The 24214-nt window shown below is 40.1% G+C and overlaps 1 protein-coding gene and 1 long non-coding RNA gene across 3 annotated transcripts in view; one reads left to right on the top strand and one right to left on the bottom strand.

Moving 5' to 3' along the window:
• Positions 1–23225, top strand: part of beg (malonyl-CoA-acyl carrier protein transacylase beg) — a 104863-nt gene extending 81638 nt beyond the window's left edge. The window contains 2 exon segments of the mRNA XM_067104938.1: positions 22891–22983; positions 22985–23225. Coding sequence (XP_066961039.1) covers positions 22891–22983; positions 22985–23014 — 123 coding nt within the window. The 3' untranslated portion in view covers positions 23015–23225.
• The window catches only part of LOC136839487 (uncharacterized), a 33065-nt gene continuing 26788 nt past the window's right edge, over positions 17938–24214 (bottom strand). For both annotated transcript variants that reach the window (XR_010853358.1, XR_010853359.1), the window contains exon 3: positions 17938–22793. This is a non-coding gene — a long non-coding RNA (uncharacterized lncRNA). The remainder of the gene's footprint in view (positions 22794–24214) is intronic.

Raw genomic sequence — 24214 nt, 5'->3', positions numbered from 1 at the left:
TAAATGCCTTAAAGACTAATGTTAAACAATCTCTCAATATTTTAAAGGTTGTCTCTGGATTTAGTTGGGGAGCTGATAAAAATCCCTGCTGAGACTGTATGACTCGTTGTGTCGATCCAAGCTAGACTATGGCTGTCAGATTTATTCCTCAGCTTGTAAAACCAAGCTGAAGGAACTGGACGTTGTACACAATATGGGGCTGAGAATATGCTCAGGAGCTTTTAGAACTTCGCCTGTTGAAAGCATATATGTTGATACAGACCAACTTCCCCTGATCTAAGGAGGCAAGAACTAGGATTAAGATACATGGCTAGAATTAAAAGTGCTCCCAAAAATCCCTCCTTCCAAGTGCTGAGGGAAGCAGACTCACGGGTCTTTTCTGGTACAAGAGCCTCTAGACCATTCCAAATTAGACTAAATGAAGATGTTAGGGATAGTCATCTTAAATCCCAGAAAGTCATGGAAGTGAAACATCCTGTGTATCCTCCATGGCTTATCCCAGCAGCATCCGTGTGCAAAAAAGCATATAACAAAAAAGACTGTCCTGAGGAAGAGATTAGGGAAAGTTCTTGGAGCACGATACTGCCCATACTAATGTGACAAAAATCTATACTGATGGATCAAAGTCGGATAGTGGTGTTGGCTGTGCAGTTATCCTTGGTGATACAGCATATACAGCTAAACTACCTGACTTTGCATCCATATTCACAGCAGAACTAACAGCCATAGTCTCTGCCCTGGATATAGTTTTTAAAGTAGTAGCGACACTAATTTCGTCATCTACTCGGACTCCAAAAGCACTTTAGAAGCAATAAAAAAATTCAATAGCTTCCATCCATTAGTTCAAAAGTTCAGGAATCGCTCTTCCATTTGTATTATCTGGGTAAATCTGTCTCTTTCTGTTGGGTCCCTTCTCATGTGGGGATTTGTGGAAATGAGATGGCAGATAGGGAAGCGAAAGGTGCTAGTGTCTATTCAGAAACAGCCTTTAGTAAAGTGCCTCATACAGACCTAAAAGGTCCTTTTTAGATCTTATATTTTAAACAAATGGCAAGAAAGATGGACTTCTTCTCTTGCCAATAACAGAAAGTATAGAAAAATCAGAAATAGTATATTGTCCGTGGCTTTTCGTCTTTCCAGTCGGATAGACGAACAGAAATAGTTTTAAGCAGAATGAGGATTGGGCACACTTATTTGACCCATCAGTTTATTTTAGAAGGGGGCAGCCTCCCAGAGTTTGCTTGCGGTGGTGAGATGCTAACAGTGGAGCACATTCTGGTTGCTTGCCCCAGATATTTTAACCAAAGAGAGAGATATTTTAGAGGTAAATCCTCTGTGATATTTTGGGAGATGAAGCAGATATTTCTGCTCTCATCCCCTTTTTAAAGTCTATAAACATTTTTAATAAAATTTAATTATATTTTATTAATCACATCATAGATATATATATATATATTTATTTATTAAGCATTTTCTTCATTAATTCATTCATTTATCATATTGTAATTTATCTATGAACCATCTTCATCATACACTCATTAACTCATTTTTCATAATATAATTTATTTAGTTTCCATTACGGCGCTGAATGGCTTCTTTGGCCCCAGTGCCTGGGCTTTTGCCCTAAAACTCATACATCCATCCATCCATCCATCTTATGCAATGAACTTGCGCATTGTATTGAAACCCAGAAGTTTGAACCTAAGTTAAGCACACATCTAAGGTTCAGAGGTGTAGGTCGTCTTTCTTAGATTTCTACTATACAAGAAGAATGACCAGGTGTGGCAAACCTCCAGTCAGTTAATGATACTTACCTCCCACCAAGAGTAAGTCTATCCTAATGTGAACAAATCACAAATTTTTAAAATAATTTGTATTTTTCATAGCTAAGAAACCTGCGGTCTTAACATTTAAGGCCAGGTGTTGCCCATCCTTTCAAAATCGTACTTTCTTAGTTGAGGTTGCCAGCAGTGTCCCTTGACACCTTGGATAGTCATGGGAGCTTGTGTCAGTGACATTTTTTCTTCAATGTTGGAGAGTAGTATTATAATGAACATGATAGTATCTAGCATTCATTTATGGTTACCTCTCCAAGCACAGACCAGATCCAGCATTAACTTCCCTAATCTTCAAAAACCTTTGATGTATCAGCATTAGTTGGTATCTTATTACTCTTAATACCAAGCTAACGTTACTTCTCACATTTTGCTTAAGGGGGAATGTAAGACATAGCAGCAGTAGTTTAAGATTTTTTTTTTTCTGCAAAAGAATTATTGTTGTGGAATATGAGGTCTTTTTGGTATTTTGTAACCACTTTCAGAATGCATATTCATCCAAAAAGTTACCAGGCATCTCATACATAAATTTAAGATTCCTCTTGGGTATATAAAAATTACCGGTACTTTTTGGTAGATCATGCAGTGTTGCCTGTTCATGTTGGATTGGACTGGTTTGGATTATAAAATTTAGGCCAACGGCAAAGCACTGGGACCTGTGTGGTCATTCAGCGCTGAAAGGGAAATTGACAACAGTAAGGAGGTTGAAAGGTGTAACGGGAGGAAAACCTTGCTGTTGCGCTGTGAAATAATTGTCATAGAGAGTGGAAAGTCAGAGGGAAGAGAGAATGTGAACAGAGGTACAGAAAAAGGAATGACACTACTTCCTGCAGGGCCTATTCTTGTGGGAAGGAAATAATAGTAGAAAACTGATCTGTGGCTTGTTTCTTGATACAGATAGAGCGGTAGCCCGGACCATTCAGATGCAATGAACGAGATACCGACTGTAACCCCTACCGATATTTAGGAATAGACTTGTAAATGGTGAAACTGACCGTCTGCCAAAAATATATGGGTGGCTTACTTAACAAGCACCACTAATTGCTTGTTAGATTTTGGGTCTAGATCCAGTATATGAGATACCAGATGAAACTAATATATAAGATATCCTTGGACTCGCCTGATTATAGAATGACCCGTGACAGACACACTGAAAAGAGGGGGTTAATTGGATCTAGGAGATACCAAGTAAAATTTAGACTACAATAGCACTGCACATCCTAGAGTACTATGGTGGTCTTGCCAGACATTTTAGTTGGTGGTTACCCCCTGACAGACACCCCACAATGAGTGGGGAGGGGGCGACAAGATCTGCATCTAACACTGGAGATACCAAGTAAAATTTGCACTACAATAGCACTGCACATCCTAGAGTGCTGTGATGGTAATGACAGACATTTTAATGGGTGGTTACCCCCTGACAGACATAACCAACGACTGGAGGTGAGAGATGGGACACCTTGAAATGATTCAATATGTATCACAGACGATATTAATATTTAAAGTATTCAATATGATAATGGTAATTTTCTGCAATTTGTGAGCCAGATAAAATTTAAAAGGCAAAAATATTTCATAAGATTTATTATTCACATAGGCTGTAAGATACTAGGTTCAGTGACTTCGAACATATTTCGGATGTATGTCTCCGCCAGGCAAGAAAACTCACAAGATATATTCACTATTAACGAAATGTGCATTACATCCAAGTACTAACTAAAGCCCCATTACAACAATCACTTATATTTGATTCTCAAATTAAAAAATCACAAATAAGATTATTTGTATGTTATGTACATACGTACAAGTACAGTTCTACTGCATTGTCAGAGGTTTGCTTTGGAAGAATCATGCATCCGTAATATTTATTGGAATTACTTTTGAAAAAGAAAGGGAAAAACAAACTTGTACGATATGTACGTACTTACAAGTTGTCAGAGATTTGACTTTGGAAGAATCATACATCGGTAACATTTTATGAAAATATTCTTGAAAAAGAAAGAGGAAGAAACTAACATATGAACTTTGAGCATAATATCGATACAAGTGTTCCTATACACGTTTACTGCAGATTTAGCATACATGAAGGTATTATAGTTTCTTATGCCTTACCCACTGACTTAATTAATAGCACAAATACATTTCCTTAACACTTACTGACCAATTCTATTTGAAAATAAATACAAATCACTCATGAAAACAATCTGTCCATATTTACAATAAGTGTATAATCTCATGTTTTAACCATAGTAAAAAATTTATAAAACAAAATGCCTTACTGAATATCTACATTTCAAGTTTGTTTGTCTCACTTGAATGTAAAACAGGAAGAATAAAAAGTATATAATTATTCATAACAGTATATATACCAAATATATGTCTGCATTTCAAGATTGTTTGTTTCACTTCCACATAGAAATGGGAATAATAAACAGTATTTAAAATTCCTAACAGTATACCAACTTAATGGTACTTTCCAGTATACTGCGGATTAACATATAGGAAAATAAGAAATCCGTAACATTTAATAAAGATCCCTTTTAGAAGGTGTAAACAAATTTATAATACAAATAAATATGTGCACAATATCATTAAAGGTATACAACCGGTATGTCCATATACATTTACCACAAAAAATAGTCTTATACATTTACCTCAGATTAACATATAACAAACAAATTTCATTACCAGTTGTTACTGTCCACTGCTTTGTAAAAATTAAATAAATAAATACAAATTAAGCATTAAAACCTATAATGTTCATGATGTATTTATACTTATATTATCATGGCATCATAATGATAAAAATCTGCATCACTTACACTTTCATCATCTGTCCATTGGTCATCACTTTCATCACGATCAATATCAGTGCAGGTATCAGTTTCTGCCACATTAGTAGTGCTCTGGATGAGGACCATTGGCACTGAGCTTCCTCAAACCGTTCCGGAATAAAAAGCTTGATCATCTTTATTCCAACCAAACTGAGTTGGGTCTAATCCGTCACTGGGATTTTGCTTATCAGCTCGGTGCCAAAGAATGCTAAGATACTGAGCACGTTGAATTTTCTTTTTTGAGAGTTACGGTACAAGGTGGCAGGAGTGCACAGTTGATACGCTTCACATTCGCTAGAGGATTTCTTGTGTTAACAGATCCAGTCATTTTATTGAACATGACATACCTGGCTTCATTAAGGTCACTAAGGTGTGGATGGCCATATAGAGCACAGACAAAGGAAAACAAAGACTCTATGTCTGGATCCTGAGTGGATGAGAGGTCCTGGAAAACTTTTACAAATTTTCCTGTTTCATCGTTTGCCATGATGTTAAATGGTCTTATTTTTCATTTCCTGTAAAATGCTGCTGTGACATCTGAGCCTGTGAAGGCGTGGAACGCTGGTAATGCAGCTGATATTCCAGCTCTTTTTAATTCCAAAACATGAAACAGCTCATTGATGTTGATATATCTGCGATTGTTTCCATATCCACAGTCCATTATGATACTTCTTTTTCCTTGCTCTTCTTCACTCATCTTTCCCAGTAAACCTAACAAAATTACTACAATGTCAGTATCTGAAGCTCAAACAATTATATTCCCTTGCACTTTGGATACATGAAGAGCAACCAAAGTACAGACACTACTAAAATCTTACCTCCAATGATTGGACCATAGTGATTCTTGCACCGTTCCACGAGAAGGAATTTTGCTCGTTCATCTTTGAAATTTCCATTTGTCAATAACTGGGAGCCTCTTTGTCATGGAATTTGTTCTGATCCGGTGACTGTAAATTTAGTATTATTATCTGCACCTCTTAATCTCCTTTCATTATCTTTAAGTGAAGGGTTGAGGTACTTATCAAAGAGAACATGAATTTGGCTTCCTGGAAAAGAGCAGATTTTTATCGAAGCTTCCTTTGCTATTGCTCCATAAGATCCATTTGTCTGCTGCAAGATTGTGTGGATTAATAAGCCTCCATCGATAATGGTTGCTGCCACATTACGGTGACTCACAGTTGATAAAGAGCTGTCTAGATTCATTTCCAGTAACCGTAGTAGGGCTGACTTTCCGGTTTTTAGGGGAGATCCATCGCTGTGCGCCAGTGAAAGGGGAACTTCTGTCACTGGGAATGACAGAATGTGTCTCAGGTCCAAGGCAGTATCCAGATGAGAAGCAACCTGGATTATACATGCAAATACATCTCTTACTCCTTCTGCAGCTGACTTGAGAGTAGCAACTATCGATTTCCTTTTATTGTTATTCTCCATGGCGAAGTTTTTAACCCTTGTTCTTGTTATGGTCTTTAGAAATCTAGACTTGTCAACACTGCACTCTTGCAGGAATGTCAGTCGACATTCATGACCTTTTGAAAGTGACCCAAGCAGATAAAGCTTTGTTTCTTGATCAGTAGCTTTTCCAGATGAAATATTCAGGAGGTCAGGTGAACTACAGGCAGGGTCCCCAAAGGGATTGCAAGTTTCCTTCAGTAATGTACTTAAGACTCCTATACTCTCATTATCTTTCTTGATTCACCACTGACGAAGCTGAACAGATGGCTGCACAACTTCTTCTATGCCCAGTATAGTTCTTAATTCTGAAACAGCCAATCCTCTCTTGAGTTGTTGTAATGCTCCATCTGCGAAATGTGCTTTCAGAGTTCCTAAAGGCAACAATACCTTTCAGTGGAGATGCTGTATTTTTGCTCACTGTTTGTTCCAGACACATGTCGACTGCAGTCCTAGTGTAGATTTTGGTTGTTCTACGAATGGAGAAGGCACCAAGATCAAGAAGTTCACAACATTCAGGTTGGAGGGACTGAAGCTTCTGCAGAAACAAACATCCCCAGCGAGCATAATTGGGTCGATTTAACCCAAAGAAAATTTCAAATACGGTTGGTAAAACTGATACATAGAGATCTACATCATTTGTGTGTATGGCTTGTTGTCTGTAGACTCTGTTTACCATGTACACATAAGTACTCCAGTATGCCGCAGTTGGTCCTAGCTGCCCTTCCATAACTTGTTTAAAAAAATGTGTATTCACCATTGCTAATATGATTTATAATCCGTCTCCAACGCAGTCATAAAAATCGGACAACCGAAAGTGCAAATCTGTCAGCTGTGTGCAAGACCTCCAGTAAACAGAGTAGGCTAACTTCCTGGAGTTTGTTTATGTTCTCATTTTTCATTTCTCTTGTTTTCTTTACATTTATGTTAGGTGATTAATTTTTTAGTCTAGTTTGCTCTTATATTTATTCATAATCTAGAATAAGAGGAATTTATTTCTGGTGACAGAAATTCATTTCTCGGTATAATGTGGTTCGGATTCCACAATAAGCTGTAGGTCCCGTTGCTAGGTAACCAGTTGGTTCTTAGCCACGTAAAATAAATCTAATCCTTCGGGCCAGCCGTCTCTAGGAGAGTTGTTAATCAGCTCAGTGGTCTGGTTAAACTAAGGTATACTTTTTTTTTCTTGAGAGAATGGAAATGTTCGGAATAACTTTGTGTGTGGAGAAATTGATTTTTTAAAGAAATAGAGATCATCATGTTTGACGAGTTTTACGCCAGCCGAAAAAAAAAATCGATTACGGTAACAACGATATCCATTCCTAAAGCTGATAATACACAACTTGAATGTACCCACGAGTTCATTAGTATGCAAGTCAGATGAAACCAAAAGAAGGTATTCCTACTTCGATAAAACAAACTGAGTAGGCGATAGCGCAATTATTATGCTTTGTACTCTGACTATAGCGTATATCTTACATATGTATATTACTGTCTGTTCAATAGTTGCGTATGACTCTATTTAACAAGCGTTACGTACATAGACATTTTATAGCAATAAATCGAATAATGATAAGAACTTACATGCTGCTTTGCAGTGCCAGTCTTCCAGTCTTCGCTTATATCAACGTTCATCTCGTAAACAAAGATAATATAAAGCGAGTAATGTAATTGAAGTCATTGCTTGCTTGACAGACCGAATTATTTATTATAGGCCTACAGATGAATGTTATTTATAGGAAAAAAAAACAGATAATATTCGAATAAAATAAATACAAAGTATATAGAAAGGAGAAAAAAGATTTATTAATATATCACGATAATGTATATTACTGGTGAATAGCAGCCTACTATACGTAGTCTATATAGTAATTATCAGGGCTTGCCCTTCCCTCTCCCCACCCGTTAGGCCCTGTCCACACTAGCAGGCATGCCCGTCGGGCACTTCCAGCTGTTTATATTTTCTCTCGCATCTGAAGCAGTGTTACCAGACATTCGCATCGTTTTGGCTCCATACTCGGTCGGTCAGTATAGTGGAACGGTTATGGGAACAGTGTTTGTCCGTCGGGCAGTGCCCGCTAGTGTGGACAGGGCCTTAGGGTGTGTCTGTCAGGGGGTAACCACCCACTAAAATGTCTGTCATTACCAACACAGAACTCTAGGATATGCAGTGCTATTGTAGTGCAAATTTTACTTGGTATCTCTGAAAATTTTTCTAGCCTAACTTATCCTTAAATTATTCAATTATGTGATCCACTCACCTGTTCACGTTGTTCTTTTTACTCTATGCAATCCAGCTTACGACAACAAAAACCACAAACAGACTTACAACCCAACCATTATCGACCTAACCTTCAGAGAGCTCTCTCTACCTCTTTCCACCATGCTTTCAACACTCCCGCTGCTTGTTTGTTTACATTTTTCTCCCTCCCGCCATTTTCGTCCTGTGACGTAACAATAACATACTCTTTAAACATAAGGAATGCTGTGCTATAAAAACATCTTATAAAATTAAACATGTGCTTTCTTTTTATACATTCTGCAATACCCATACACTTCATCAATGCAGAAAATAAAATAATGACTAACTTATAAAACTAACATACAATCAATCTCCAGTGTTGGATGTAGATCTTGTCTCCCCCTCCCCACTCATTGTGGGGTGTCTGTCAGGGGGTAACCACCAACTAAAATGTCTGGCATGACCACCATAGCGCTCTAGGATGTGCAGTGCTATTGTAGTGTAAATTTTACTTGGTATCTCCTAAGTTGGATCTAGATCCAATTAACCCCCCCTTTTCAGTGTGTCTGTCAGGGGGAACCCACCCTCTAGTATGTATGTCACAGGTCATTCTATAATCAGGAGAGTCCAAGGATATCTTATATATTAGTTTCATCTGGTATCTCATATACTGGATCTAGACCCAAAATCTAACAAGCAATTAGTGGTGCTTGTTAAGTAAGCCACCCATATATTTTCGGCAGACGGTCAGTTTCACCGTTTACAAGTCTATTCCTAAATATCGGTAGGGGTTACAGTCAGTATCTCGTTCGTTGCATCTGAATGGTCCGGGCTGCGGGACTAAGAGTACAAGAAACATTTTCAAGAAGCTAAATACTCATAATACTATCCCCTTTAATATAGTATAATTTTTTACTCTTCTTCTCATTAGGTTCAGTGCTACCCTTGAAATGGTTACCGCTAAGATACTTTATCCCAATCACAGTTTTTTTTTAATTGATGGGTGCAGAATTATTATTGTGTTTTCGATGACAGATTCATAATTTTTGTGGTCTGTTGTTGTTCTTGTTTTATACTAGTGTTGTGGATGTTGGTCTAGAAAGTAAGATAATGTAGTATGCAGAAGATAAAACACATCAATTTCTTCCCCGATGTAAAAATACTGAATAGAGTAGATTCAGTGGTGTAGTCAGTCTGCTTATGAGGTTTAAGTACAGTATAGTGAAGCATACCTTATTGATCAGCTGATTTTGTTCTTTCACCTTTGGAATTTGCTTTGCATTGGTACCACTGAACTTGGCATTTCAGAATATGACACTTCGTGATGCTTTCTTTTTTGCAGTGTTAAAGGAAATCTAATATTGGTAGAAAATTGGTTTGTGTTTTTGTGAAGCCTCCCTGGATGCAAGCAGCTTTTTAAGATCTGCAAGTGGCAATTTCCGTTTTCCCAGTAATATTAATTTTGATAAAGACAGCACCCAGATGACTTTGGCAGATTCTCATAAGCTCCTGTTTCAACAGGGAACATCCATTAATACTTTTACATGCTTGAACTAAGTAACTAGTTCACATTGCTGGCTATATAGAGAGTTTTCTAAGGTGCCAGAGCTGGGAGTCTTGCATTCCTATGGCTTTAGACTTAGGAATTATTTTCTTGGCAGTAACATTGATGTTGATACTCTTTAAGAGACTGTAATTCATCGTTCACTGTTGCCTTAGTTTTCTGATTTGTTAGTTGTTGAATGTAATGTAATTTGTTCTCTCTCTTCTTTACATATACACTTTCAATCCTGTTTAAGCTTGCAAGTCGGCTCTTTTTCTATGAAATTATGATCCGTTCTGTTTTGCAAGACACAAATTGAATTACTTGAATGTCGGGGCTGTTTTGACATACAATTTGAATTACTTGAATGTGGGGGCTGGTTTGACATAATTCAATTGAATGTGGGGGCTGGTTTTAGAGGATATTTTCCTGGTAGGTTTTTAAGGATTGATTTCTGCATCACATGTGCATTTTTTAATAATTAGTTTGTTTTGCAATTCATGTAGTTGCTTTGCAATTCATATAAAAGCTTTTTAATATTTATACAAATTTTTTAAATGCATGAGTAACAGTATATGAGGGACTTCATTATTTCTGTTCAAATAATGTTAGATTTTTTATTTTTTTTTATACTTGCTATGGAATATTAATCTTTCCTTTCAGAAGCTTTAATTCTAAGGTTGAAGTGCAGTGTGCATTTTCTGTATATTAATTACAAAAACTGCATAGATTCTGTGTGACATGTCATATATATTCCAGGTCTTGAAGGGCATTTTCTGTGAAACCAGTTCTAGAAATTTAGAAAACATTCTGCTCATGAGCTAGTCTTGAAGCTATGGCCATTAGGAAATGCATCAATGGTTAAATACATCATCAATGATAGAAAAGACCTTTTTAATTCCAGACTACCAACTGAACTACAACCAAAAGAAAGGATGTTAAGTAGTGCAGTAACAATTGTTATCTCCATTTAATGGTGGCAATAGCATAATACAACTGTCACATAAACAAATCAGGAGGCAAAGTAAATATACAATGATCACAGGAAGGCAACTGGAGCAAAAGTAATTCATATATTTTTGGAAGAGAAGGACTGTAACATGTTAGTGTTTCTTATCTCCATACACTCTTGAATGAGACTTGTGAACCAGTAGCATGATTGTGTGTACAGCTTGAAATTTTTTGGCTTTCAACACAAAGAACATAAACTGGTTTCACTGTTTCTGACTGTCTATTTGCATTCTTTTTAGCTTTTCTGATGCTGATCAAGACCTTGACCTTGCAAGATGATGTCCTCAATAATGTCCACTTGAAACCTACATGCTTTGAACATAAATCTCTTGCAGCATTTAGTAATGACAAGGGAGCAAATTTATTGAGAAAAATTATATATTGCAATACACTCCCTGAACACCTGAATTAGCCCTTAATCCCACTAGCCCGAACAACTCTCAACTACCCATCCCACTATAGTGGGAATTTTAACAGCCAGCGTTACCAACCCTGCAGGTAAAATCTTGTCACTTGAGCTACCTTACAAACGGTTGGCAACGCTGACACAGGTTGCGCCAACACGCCCCATTTTCGTCAATTGCTTTTTGTTCGCGCTGCTGGAAGGTTGTTTCCCTCAGCAGTGCGAGGTTTTAATCCTATTGCCCGACTTCTCTTTGTATTTTGGACTTGTGGTGAAGACGTGGATTTGGACTTGTGGTGAAGACGTGGATTGGATTTAACGGTTTTTCTCCTGGATTTTTTGGATATCTTCGACGTGGAACATCTTTTGGATTTGGACTCGCTGGTTCCCAGTCTCGATTGTGCGTCACGGACTTTTCGCCTTCTACTACCGTGCCATCGGCCTTGACTGCCTACGACAGTGGACTCTCGCGCTCATTGCTTCCTCTTCCTGCAAAGACGGACGAGTACCTTGAGACACGATAGACATTCCGTCAGGTATGTAGGAAGGTTAATTGTGATGTCCATTGTGATGTCCAGACTCATTGTGATGAATGTTCCCATTGGAAGGCACAAGAGAGGGATGATTACATTCGTCATCGCAAGTCTTTGGCTAGTAACGGCGGCAGACGTCGGTCAGATTCTCGTTGCCTCAAGTGTCTCAGACTTCTGCTACAGATCAGTTGATGGATTTAGCGAGTTCAATGGTAGCCAAACAGATAGAGGATAGGATTGCAATTAGTAAAGAAAATTCAATAGCTAGTCTTCTTCAACATTTCTCAGATAGGGATAATAGTAGTATTAGGATGTCTAATTCTTCCTTTTCAGCTCCCCTGCCTGTTCCAGAACCAGCCCTATCGGGTGCTTGGGGAAATGGCAGAACCGCAAGCCTCCGAGTGGGTAGGGTCTGCCGGCCCCCTCGGCGCGGTTTTCCTCCTCTCAGGTAACTTTTTTATGCGTCTGCTATTCCCATGCCTCCCACCTTTTCCTTCCTTAGTACAGTCTTCTCCGGTAGGACAAGCTTCCGGACAGGCGAAAACCCTGTTTCGGCAGATTTTGGCCACAGGGGTCTCTTGTTCCATCCCTTCGGGTATGCGCAACCCCTACTTCCGCTTCATGCGGCTGTCCCGATAGTATGAGGTATTTCACAGGGTTTTCCCGTCGATTCCAGTTCGGGTTTGCGCTCCGCGGTTTTGGCAGAGTGTGCGGTACCTTCTTCGAGTGGTCCGCGGCTTTCATCGCCTGCTTTTTCCACGGCAGTAACTCAGGCTAGCTTCTACCTCTTTCATTCTCTCTCCTTCATCTTCTTCCGTCCCTCTGCAGCGGTTTCGTTTGCGCATCCTCCCCCAAGATTTAACAATGTTGGTTTGGCTACTCTCACTCGTCTTCCCCTTGGTAATAATGGGGAATCGGCTCCGGTTTTTATCGGTTCAGCCTTCTCTTCCCGGCGGGTCCAACAATGCGGATTCAGCTCCGGGTACCCAATTAGGTGTGGGTGCGCAGCATTCTGGTTAGGTTGGTCCGATTGCGGTGGACTCTTCATCGTTGTCCGGGGCTTCGTCCAGTGCCTCATCCTTTGTCGGTCTTAGAATGTTCAGACATTGTGGAACAGGATTCTTATCCGTAGGTGCAGGAGATTCTGGCGGACTTAGATGTCCTCTTGCCAGCAGTACGATTACGGACACAGGCTTGAGTATGTTACTTCTTCGTACCCTCAAGCAAGAGCTCCGGACCTCCCGATTTTGAGTTTTTTATGACACTAAAACCAGCTCCTGCCTCTTTTTCGTGTTGGCTGGTTTGGTTCGATCGGGTTAGCCAGGCTTTGGAGGAGGCGGATGTTCGCTTGCATCGGTAGTTGCTTCTAATAGACAGCACTCTTCTCTTCTCTGTCCGAGTAGGACGATTTACGCAGTTCGAGGTAATCCTTCTGCAGGTGTCAGGTTGCCCCTCAACGAATCAGTTGAGGCATTCCTGTTTAAGTCTCCGGCATCGTTTCGGCTCGTAGGGACTTCTCTTAGGGAAGCAGGTGCTTGGGGGTATGTGTTGCGCAATCAGACGGAGGCTCTTGCACATTCTTTCTGGATGCCGTCAAGTTATTGTAATGTGGGTTCTAAAGAGTGACGGCTATGTCCCTTCGGATCCGTGGCTGTTGGCAGCCTAATAAATTTATCTCGAGGGGTCTGGCTCACCAGGCGAAAGCTTTGGCTTCATCTACGACGTTTGGAGCAGGAAAGTCAAAATTTCTATCTTGGTCATCTTCCCCCTCAGTATCCGGATGTTCATAAGAGGGATTGCTTAGAACACCATTAGCCTTAGCTAATTCTTGGTCAGGGATGATGACGTAGCCAGTATGACGAACATGGTTTCTTCTAACTCATGTCTCCGGTGTCGGCAATTATGCATCGTCGAGGATACAGTGTGTTGAAGTATCTAGATGATACAGAGTGTTGAAGTATCTAGATGATACAGAGTGTTGAAGTATCTAGACGATACAGAGTGTTGAAGTATCTAGACGATACAGAGTGTTGAAGTATCTAGACAATCGTTTAACTGGCCTCCTCTCCAGAGGAGCTAGTAAGAGCGAGGGAATTCTATGGAATTCTTAACATATTCCTCTGAGGGTTTTCACAGCCCTAGAGAGAGTCCAATCGGCCCTTCACAGATAGAAGGGTTCCTGTCCAGCAGGGAACGGCCAGTACCAGCTCGGAGAAGCCTCTTAGGGAGAATCTCTCTCTCTCTCTCTCTCTCTCTCTCTCTCTCTCTCTCTCTCTCTCTCTCTCTCTCTCTCTCTCTCTCTCTCTCAATTCCAGGGTCTCGTGTCTGAATGCGCTCTCTCTTCAGGTATGTCTCGGGAATCGCTGGGACTTCCACAACGAGAACGTTGTTATAGTCGGGAGCGATTCTTGCCTGTTGGATCGTTTGTGGTAGTCAGAAATGCATCTGACAGGGGAAAGGTCTATCGACTCCCCTCTTCCTGACATTCATCTGTACACAGATGCCTCAAATCAAGGATGGGAAACAACCTTGGAGGAATCCAGGCCTCGGAACAAGGGTAGTCAATAAATCTTCGGGGAAATCAATGCTGTAAAGGAAGCCCTCAGTTGTTCTCAGTCTTTGTGTGGTACAGAGTAGTGGTTATGTTAGCGACAGCGTAATTGCCATGTTGTATCTGAAGAACTCGGAGGAGAACAGGCTCAACAGAACTCAATACTATACTATAGCACAAAGTCCTGAGAGGGTGCGAAGAACGAAAGTGTCTCTTCCCCAATTTATATCGGGAGTCCCAAAGTACGGGCAGATTCGCTAGGTTGCTCTCGTTCAGGTATTTGGGGGGAGAGTGGACTTTGACTCTGGAAGTAATATGTCAGGTTCTCCAGAAGTGACCAGCAACTGTCGACTTATTCACGACATGATTAAACCATTGTCTTCCGGATTATTTCTCTCTAAGGGTGTTCCCATTTCAATAGTCACCAAGGTGACATTACAAGTTGGAATCACATGCAAGTGTACGCCTTTCCTCCATCCGGTCTCATTAATCAGGTAATAGGGAAATTGCGGGAGAGTGTCAAGACGACCTTGACTCTAATAGCTCCCTGCTCGCCATAACACGCTTGGTTTCCAGAACTCCTAGAGCTCCCTACGGAAGTTCCGTTGTCCCTACCAGTGCGAAACTACTACTTCTCAGACGACCGCATTCTTTCTATTATTTTCCAAACCCTCGCGTGCTGGACCTAGTTGCAGGGCAACTGTAGAGAGAGCCGCTAAACAGTCCGGACTCCCTAAAACTGTGCCTAAATAGTTTTCTTGTAGATTAAGTCAACCTGTAAGCCTTACCAGGTTCAGCTAGAAATGGTATAGAAGTTAGTGTCATATGGAAAGTCATTCCATCTCTAGACCTTCCGTAGCCAAAATAGCGGATTTTCCTTTATTCCTCCGGAAAATCAAGTCTTTCATATTCGGCCATTGCTGACCACCGTCCAACATTTAGCGGTATATTTAGTTTCCACATTCCTGAAGTTTCAAGTAGTAAGATAATCGTTGATTAAGTTCTTGTAAGATTGAACGTCCTGTTTTTGCCGACTCGGGCCCCCTTCGTGGGACTTATTGAAAGTATTTCAATATTTATCTTGCTTTCCCCTGCCTTTGAACCTATTGAAACTATAACGTTAAGACACTGAGAAGTTGCCTTTTCTTACGGCTTTAGCTTCAGCTAAAGGGTTGGGCGAGCTTCAGGCAGTTTCTAGTTTAGGTTCCTGTGCGAGAATGATACATATTTGTCTGTCTTCCTGAATTTGCGGCGAAGACAGAGTCGGATGTTAAAACTCTGCCTCGTTCGTTTAAAGTTCTTTATCTGCAAGTCTTCATTACTGGTGATCCAGCGGAGATACCTTTTATGTCCGGTGGGAGCATTAAAGTCTATTTATCAAGGGTTGCGAAACTCCTTCCGCTTCCACACACACTTGTCTCTCCGCGAATCCTTCCCGTCTGCTGTCAGAGAATGTGGTTAGTTATTTTCGGAGGGCTTCCCAGGATTGTTCTTCGTCGTCTTCAGCTCTATGTTCCCGACCGCACAGTATTTGGAGTATGTCCAATTCATCTTCCTTTTCCCAGGAATTATTTACTGCCGTCTATTCTGGAAGCAGCTCTTGAAGTCCATCTCAGCGTTTACTCATTTTACTTAGAGATGTTCGATTCGCCTCGCAGCGTTTAGCGGCGAAGTCTATTATGTAGGGTGTGTTCATTTAGCCGAGGGGGTATTAACACGGAGGTTTGGAGGGTTATTCTCTTAAGGGGGGGGTTTACAAGGTCAAACGGTTCGTCGAACGCGGTTTGACAGGCCTGTGTTTGAAGTGATGTTCGAACGTGTGAATAGAGTATTTGCTTGTCGAACACATTGTCGAACGGTTTGAAGAAAGTCTGTTCGAGCCTGACTTTGTGGGCGGGGCTTCATTGTCCATAAACAGTAGCAACACCAATGACTCTGAGATCATGAGATGTCGCACTATTTTGCACGTGTAGCGGCGAAGTCTATTATCTAAGGTGCGTTCATTTAGCTGAGGTGGTATTCGCTTAATGCGGAGGGTTATTCTCTTAGGCCACATTAGCGGCAAAATCTATTATCTAGGGGCGCTTATTTAGCTGATGTGGTATTCGCATGGTGAAGAGATTCTTAGGTTAACCAGATAGAGGAATTCCTTTTAGTCTTTAGAATTGTAAGGCAACAGTGATAATATAATCACATGAACTTAGGTTTAGTATGTTTTAAGTATCTTAGTCTTTGATAGTTTCCCTACGAGAGTCCAAGGGGGTACTCTAGTAGGCTAGGCTATTTCGTCGGCTCTGAGATACTCCTTCGCTCGTCGATCGTCGGACCTTATCCCTCGATACATGAGAGGCTATGAATAGCCACATGGGAGGTCACCATACTCCTCCATACATGAGAGGTTCTGAAGAACCACATGGGAGGTCGACGGACTGAGACAGTACGGACCTGACAGGCAATCAAAGTACTCTCCATCATGTCTCATCACCAAAAGCAACCAACGATTGATAAGGTGAGTGTTTAACTAGATAGGTATCCTAGCCGAGAGTACTGACCTGAACCGATCAAAGTACTCTCCAACATGTCTCTTCACCGAAACCATTGATTGATATGGATATCTTATGCAGAGCAGATTGGTGAGCTACCATCTCTGCGGTTGTCAAAGGGGCGTGCAATAGAATTGATCCCTCCTCCTCTAAATGTTGTTAATCGGGCTAATTCAGGTGTTCAGGGAGTGTATTGCAATATGAAATTTTCATAATAAAACTAATATTGTAATACTTACCTGAACACCTGAATGATTCCCACCCTCCTTCCCCACATCAATTTTGACCTTGAATAAAGCAATTGACAAAAATGGGGTGTGTCGGCACACACCTGTGTCAGCGTTGCCAACCGTTTGTTATGGTAGCTCAAGTGACAAGATTTTTCCTGCAGCATTGGTAACGCTGGCTGTTAAAATTCCCACTATAGTGGGATGGGTAGCTGAGAGTTGTTTGGGCTAGTGGGATTAAGGGCTAATTCAGGTGTTCAGGTAAGTATTACAATATTAGTTTTATTATGAAGACTTCATATTGCATACTGTCGTTTGACCATGTTCATCATTACAATCTTGCTTTTAACAGACCATGCTACACACAGAAATGTTCGACTATACTTTTAGGATCCACACTGTGTGGTGACAGTGTTGGTGTGCTCACCGTGCATTGCTGGAAAATTTACATCGAGGGCTACAATGGTGGTACGACCAGGCATTGCTGTGCATTGGAGAACTTGCCAATCTGCACTAGGATGATGCATTCCCAGTTTTCAAACTCTAACAATGATGAATTTCCAGAATTCCTTCAGGACCAGTAACTTACCCTGCATTCAAGCTTGTACATTAGATTATTTTGCATTGCAGGGCAAAGTTCCACTGTACCTATTGCATTGGCAGTTATATAGAGGCTTCCACTTTGTCAGAATATGCAGCACCAGAGCTTAAGTGGAGAGATGGTTAAGACCCACACCACAGGAGGATACAGGAGTGATGTGATGACAGAGTTATACTTCACAGGATGATGATTTATCATAAGGACCCAATTTTCACTAATGACAGGGCTGCAGAGCATATGCAAACTCTGCCGGAGGAAGAACAAAATACTTCGTGAAAGTCAGAGCAAGATATGTGGGGGATCCATAGTGCAAAATTCACCATCTATGATATTAGATACAAATGATAAAGTTTACTCCACAGACAACATTCCTACTAGTATTACCCACTATGCTAGTGATGAAGACTTGGGCATTGAAGTTTACCTGCAATGCCCAGAAATCTGTGCTGGTGATGAAGTAGAAGCACTCCTCTCCCTCAGGATATAAATAAAGGATTGGAAGTTTCACGTTAAAGGAAGATATTAGTGCTTATACCGCATGCTTGTGACAGTATTGGGAGCATACTCTACTTGCATGACATGGTGCTGCTAAGAGCCCAGCAAAACCCCAATTGTATCATTGAAGACAACAGTGAAGGAGGAAGTACTGCTAGTAATTTTTGTATGTTGTTGGCACTGAGAGGCCTACTCCACATAGCAGGCTGTTAGGATTTTGATTATCTACAGGACCCATTTTCCACTGATTAAATTGCTCAAAACCTTGCTCCACACTTACGGATAAGGAACCATCAAAACTCTGTACTTGTAGAGGCATTGAAGAAATTCTAGTGCATCATAATACATCCCTCTGCAACACTATCAGAAAAATTCTCCTTTGATCTGCAGGATTATGCATGTACGGGAATACCCTGTGCCAGTGATGATGATGATGGAGTGAGTACTAGTACTAGACACCACAAACCTATGCTCCACTGAGGTTCATTCTGTGCTAGGTGCCCAAAATTAAAGTGCTCTTCAGCACTGACAGACAGTTCAACACATTGATACACTGAGCAGTGCAGGACAATACACTAGCTGGTGTTTATTTGCACCACAGGATGTACCAGTGAGTCCCACTTTGGTACTCATAAAAGCAGTACATGAGGAGGCCACTGAAGGTAAAAAAAAAAAGAGCATTTACCAATATTCTCTAGTCTTGAGCAAGACAAGGATAAAGATCAGCATTATACCATACTAGATGTGAAAAGAGCAGACCTTTTCGTATTTTTTTTTTTTTTGCTTTTTTTCACATTTCATAGTTGGAGAAGATAGGGGTTAATGTTCTCTTTTACTGTTATTTGGTGAAATATTTAAAATTGTGGTTTTTTTTTTTACAAAAATAAGCCTTCAACTGTAGATCTGCATGGATGATTTTTTTGTAGAATTAATCCAGGCCTTATTCTTTATTTAAAATGAAGGAACATCCAGTTGAAGGCAATTTTTTTAAAATGCGAGGTAAAAAGTTTAAATATTTCACCATATAGTTGTTTAAGAACCAGGTTTTCTCTAAATACAAGATGTAAAAGTAAAAAGCCCAGTAAAGTACAAAGGTCTGCTTTACGTCAGTTATGGTGATAAGCCAATCTTCATCCATACTGTACCTTCAGCGGTTGCTAGAGGCAGATGGAAAACATAAAAAAAAACTCACTATGGGTATTTGCCAATGGTCCTGCACTTTTCTTGGTCCTTTTCTTATTCCCCCAATCCATCAGAACTTCTGGGAGAAGAGAAGTATAGGGGACATTTGCAAGTTTCTGAGATGAAGTTCACAGCCAGGCTAGAATATATGTAGACACCAAAGAGGTTGAAGACAAGAACAGCAGTATCATAGGCAAGGGACAGAGGCACAAAGACTGCCAGAATAAGGGCAGGAGCAATTGCTTAAACCAAGACAGGTCCATGTGAAGGCGGAGCATTGCAGAACAGAGCTCGGTACACCAATGCATTTGATAAGCAAAGAACCCTTGTTTTTGAGAAGACCATTAATCATGTTCATGATAGTGATACCCAGAACATCAAAAGGTGTCCATGGAGTAACATTTCTCCACATAGCAGGCAGTTGATATCCCCACTACAACAAATGTTTGAGAAGAGTAAGAGAGAAAGACAAAGCTTCCAGAGACACAAAGCCATGGAGAGAAGAGCTGACTGAAGGTTCAAGAAGAAAGACCACTGTTGTGAAGTGTCAGGGCTGTGAAGGGAGAGCTAAAACGGGTCTTTAGAGTTCCACTTGAATTGCTGCATGTCTTTTCTTGGAACAAGTTTGTAATCTTGTTCATTTGCCTACATTCCCTTCATTTAGTCATTCCCTCAAGGAAGATGGTTCTTCATTAGCCTTGTAATCTCCTTGCTTTTAGTGGGTGCAGTAAAGATTTCATCACAGTCAGCAGGGTTCATCATTGTTCTAGAGATGTTAAGAGCCTGATCTGCTTCTGCCAGCCCTATGGTTCTTTTCTCATTTACCTCAGGCATGTTCTTTCCTGTCCTTTTCATTTGCTTTCCAGAAGGATTCTACACTGTTTTGCAAGTCTTGTTCTTATGTCAGACTCTCCAGATTTAAACTGTATTTGGCCCTTTGGTCTTTGAAAATCAGATGCCACCTGGGCTAGAATGCCAATTTGTTCACCATAACTAGATGTTTAATGAATATGAGCTTCATTAGACGGTCTGCTGTAACACTTGCAGTTCTTTCTGAGTATGCTTCAAATGAAGAGGTTCAGCCTTGGTAGATTTGGGTCACTTTTCAGGCCCATGGTGAGTAACCCTAATCAGTCCTGCCTCTTGACCTTGGCATGTGTGCGTCACTCTCTTGACCTTTAGTGAGGTCAGTTTTGTGTGGCTATGAACTTCACTCCCTGCAGCATCAGGTGACTTACAGTTGTGAATCCTCTTCTCTAACTGTTGAGAACCTAGACTGTGATTCTTCATGATCTGCATTAATGGCTTACCACTGAAGCTTACTGCAGAGTCCCTTGGTGCCCTATCACCCCATGTTTTCAATCAAACTTCAGGACAAGAGGCCCTCCTGGAGTGCTGGGTTAAGGTCATGGCCAGGAATGAATTTGTTGGCACTTCAACTTCTGAAGCCCTTGGCCAGGTGCCAGGTTGCTGGCACTTTGACTTCCTGAAGCCCCAAAGCAATCTTTTTGACCTTCCACCTTGTCAGGAAGTCATTGTCAGTATCTCAGTCACCTTCCACTGGAGTCCAGAAGGGTCGAGGCTGTATTTGCTCTATGTAGTTCTCTACATAGAGTTGTATGCGGTGTGGTTACAGATTCAGATTACTTCCTTGCTGGAATCTGTTGTGGTGTCATTGAATGCTGGGCTTCCTCTATGCACTCCAATGTTCCTGCCATTGCTCTGTTGAGGCAGCTGTTGGTGAGTTTTCAAGTCTCATTGAAAATCAGATGGCCTTATGTGCTTCCTGCTTCCAGCCTAACTTATCATGACAGGTTTCATCAGGTCAGAGGCTTCTAAAGTTTCATTGTCATGTGTGGATTATCCAGCATAGTTCCGGTAAGTTTTTTTTTATTGGAATGGCTGCCACTCCTCTTACCATAACTTTTTATTGACAAGACTTCAAACAACTCCAGAATTTGCATCCATTCAACCACTTTCTCATCATATCTAAAGGCCTTCTTATGAAAAGTTTTGAATAATTACACTCTTTCAGCTGTTTAGATCTTCCAATCCTTCAGCATGGCCTTGTGTAAAGAATGATCAATGATTATTCTTATTTCTTACTTTAGTGATATGATCTTAAGAGTTTTTCACAGGATCTGCAAGTTAGGGCTTGATATCTGTTCTGCTCTGCTCTGCCTCTCTAGTTGACCTTACAAGTCTATGTTGGATGTGTCACCTTTCTTTTAGATCACCTTGGGCTGCTCTAAATAGGCATTCATCTCCATGGCCCTTCAACAGTGTTCCCACTCCAGTTGGCCTTCTGTTCACACTAGGTTGGTAGCCATATTTAGTCTTGCCATGTAATTTAGTTTCCTTTTTTGCTCTTCATGTACTTCCTCCAAGAGTCGGAAGATGCATTCTCTGAAACGTGAGGGTTCTTCAAGTCTTTCTTTGATGGATGAATGTACTCTAACCCCTTGGTAGAAAATTTTTCATCTTGAGTAGAGATATTTGTGCTCTGGTGTCTAGAGGAGACCATGCTTTACTCATGATTAGGGCTCTGGACATCAGTGCCTTTTGTCTACACTGGCAGTTTTTGTCAATCAGTGCTCTCTGCCTTGTGTAGGGTGGGCACTGGTCTTTGCCAAATTGTGTAAAGGTTTTTCCTCTTAGATTTGCTTCTTTGCCACCTCATTGTGACTAACTATGTCCTTACCTTGGTTATTGCATTACAGCAGTCTTGTCATTCTTCTTCACATTCACTCACCAGACACAAGAATTTACTGCTTTCTTCAGGTCTGACTGCTGCTCATCTTTAAGCACAAAAGGCCTTCCTCTTTTGGACATGCTGGTGCCATCTCAACATTTGCTCTTCTAATATACTTTTGCAGCGTCCTTTTTTGACTCATCTGCCTCATTCTCTGATTCAGGAACTTTTTTCTCTCTGCTCTTGGAAGTGTTCCAGGAGTGTGTTGGTGTAAAAACTTTAGTGAAAACAGTACTAGATCTTTGCAGACCATGACAAACTTATTTGAATTCTTTTTTCCTATTATCTCCTAAAGTTAATCATTGCCCTTTCAATTCTTAATGATCCCTGTTGTACGACTCATTGCTCTTAGCCATTGCTAAGGCTTTAGATAGTTGTGACTTTTTCTTCTATTCGATGTGTATTAGAAACATAACTCTGTCATCTAAGTTCTCCTACTTTTTCATCATTGTCTTTGGTGAGTGAAGTCACTAGTCATCATTGTTTCTGTTGCTAGTGATTCTGTGGTTTGCCGAATTCTTCAGCGTTTTCGAAGTTTTCTCACCACTCACTGCAGTTTTTTGGGGTGTTATTAATGTCTCTCACCATCTTCCTGCAAATTAAATTTATACTGTAAACATGTAACTAGTGGTCAGTGTTAAAATTAAAAATTTTTCTACTACAATATTAATTCCATTTTACTATTTCAGGCACTGGATAAAATGCAGATTGACCCACCAGTTATTCCAGTTCACTCAAATATTGATGGGAAGAAGTACAATAATGTTAAAGAAATCATAACAAAGTTGCCAAAACAAATTTACACCCCAGTGAAGTGGGAGCAAACCATGCACATCTTTTATGAACGAAGTAAAGGAGTTGATTTCCCAAGAACCTATGAGTGTGGACCAAAGAAATCATTGAAAACTATATTGAGGATGATTAATGCAAAAGCTTTTGCTGCCTGTAAGAGCATAGAAGTCTAAAGCTCTTTCCTGTGATATGAATTGTAATATTTTTACTGTAAATAAAGTAATCGACAGTTTTCTTCGCTGTGCTAACTATCCCAATAGCTGATTTGCAAATATAATTGCCTGACAGATTGAATTTTATATTTTACATCTCAGGTTAGACATACTGTATGTAAATTTAAGCTGCAAGAAGTAACGAACCTCATTCAGTACCTTCATGTTCAAGAAAAGGCATGAGAATTTTACAGGAAACAGCAGGGGTAGAATTTAAGTCATTCCAGTTAAGACTAGAACATGGACATGGCAGAATCTAGTGCAGTTTTTGTGCAGTACCTATAAAAGCACCATAGTTTCATAAAATATTGCTCTGCTAGGACATAAAATTACATACCAATAAAAAATAAAAATCATTGTACGTAAACTAAAAATATCAAGTTACACACTCATCTAGGTACAATATGTAAACTAGAAAGGAAATTCTGCAATAAAATATAAAATCAAAACAATGAGACTCAGTTCTGTGTCATTAGAAAGAACAACTGATGATTTTAAAGACGAAGCAAAATGTTGCCTATAACTCAATTTACTTAACAGATATTTTATTTTACAACATATGAATACAAAAGAAGCACAAGAGAAAGTTAGCAAATACTTTAGCAATCACTTTATATCACATTCAGAACTGCTAAAATGAATATTGAAAACCAGAATAAAAAACTTAACACAGTTTGGGGAAGAATGACCTGTTGACCCCAGAAGCTTACCAATCTATTAAGAAATTGTTGGTTTCATTTACAACCCCCATATTTAACACCTTTCATACCTTCAAGGAGAAAAATTGCAGTATCAACTACCTCCTGCACCGTAGTGAGAAAACTCACAGTTCTATCAACTACCTCCTGCTCTGTAGTGTTATAACTGTCAAAGACACAAACCTCTAGAGAAATTAATTTTCTGAAACTTGGGAAGCAGTGTAAATTATGAAAAACTATGGTCTGATAAAGGGAATATGAACGCTGGAAAAGTATGTCCCTAGAACCATTCGCCATGTACTGTATTTACC

This window comes from Macrobrachium rosenbergii, chromosome 1 (genome assembly GCF_040412425.1).
Source record: "Macrobrachium rosenbergii isolate ZJJX-2024 chromosome 1, ASM4041242v1, whole genome shotgun sequence".
Taxonomy (NCBI): Eukaryota; Metazoa; Arthropoda; class Malacostraca; order Decapoda; family Palaemonidae; genus Macrobrachium; species Macrobrachium rosenbergii.
Note: the sequence above shows the minus strand (reverse complement) of the source record. Positions and strands in the feature narration are given on the sequence as shown.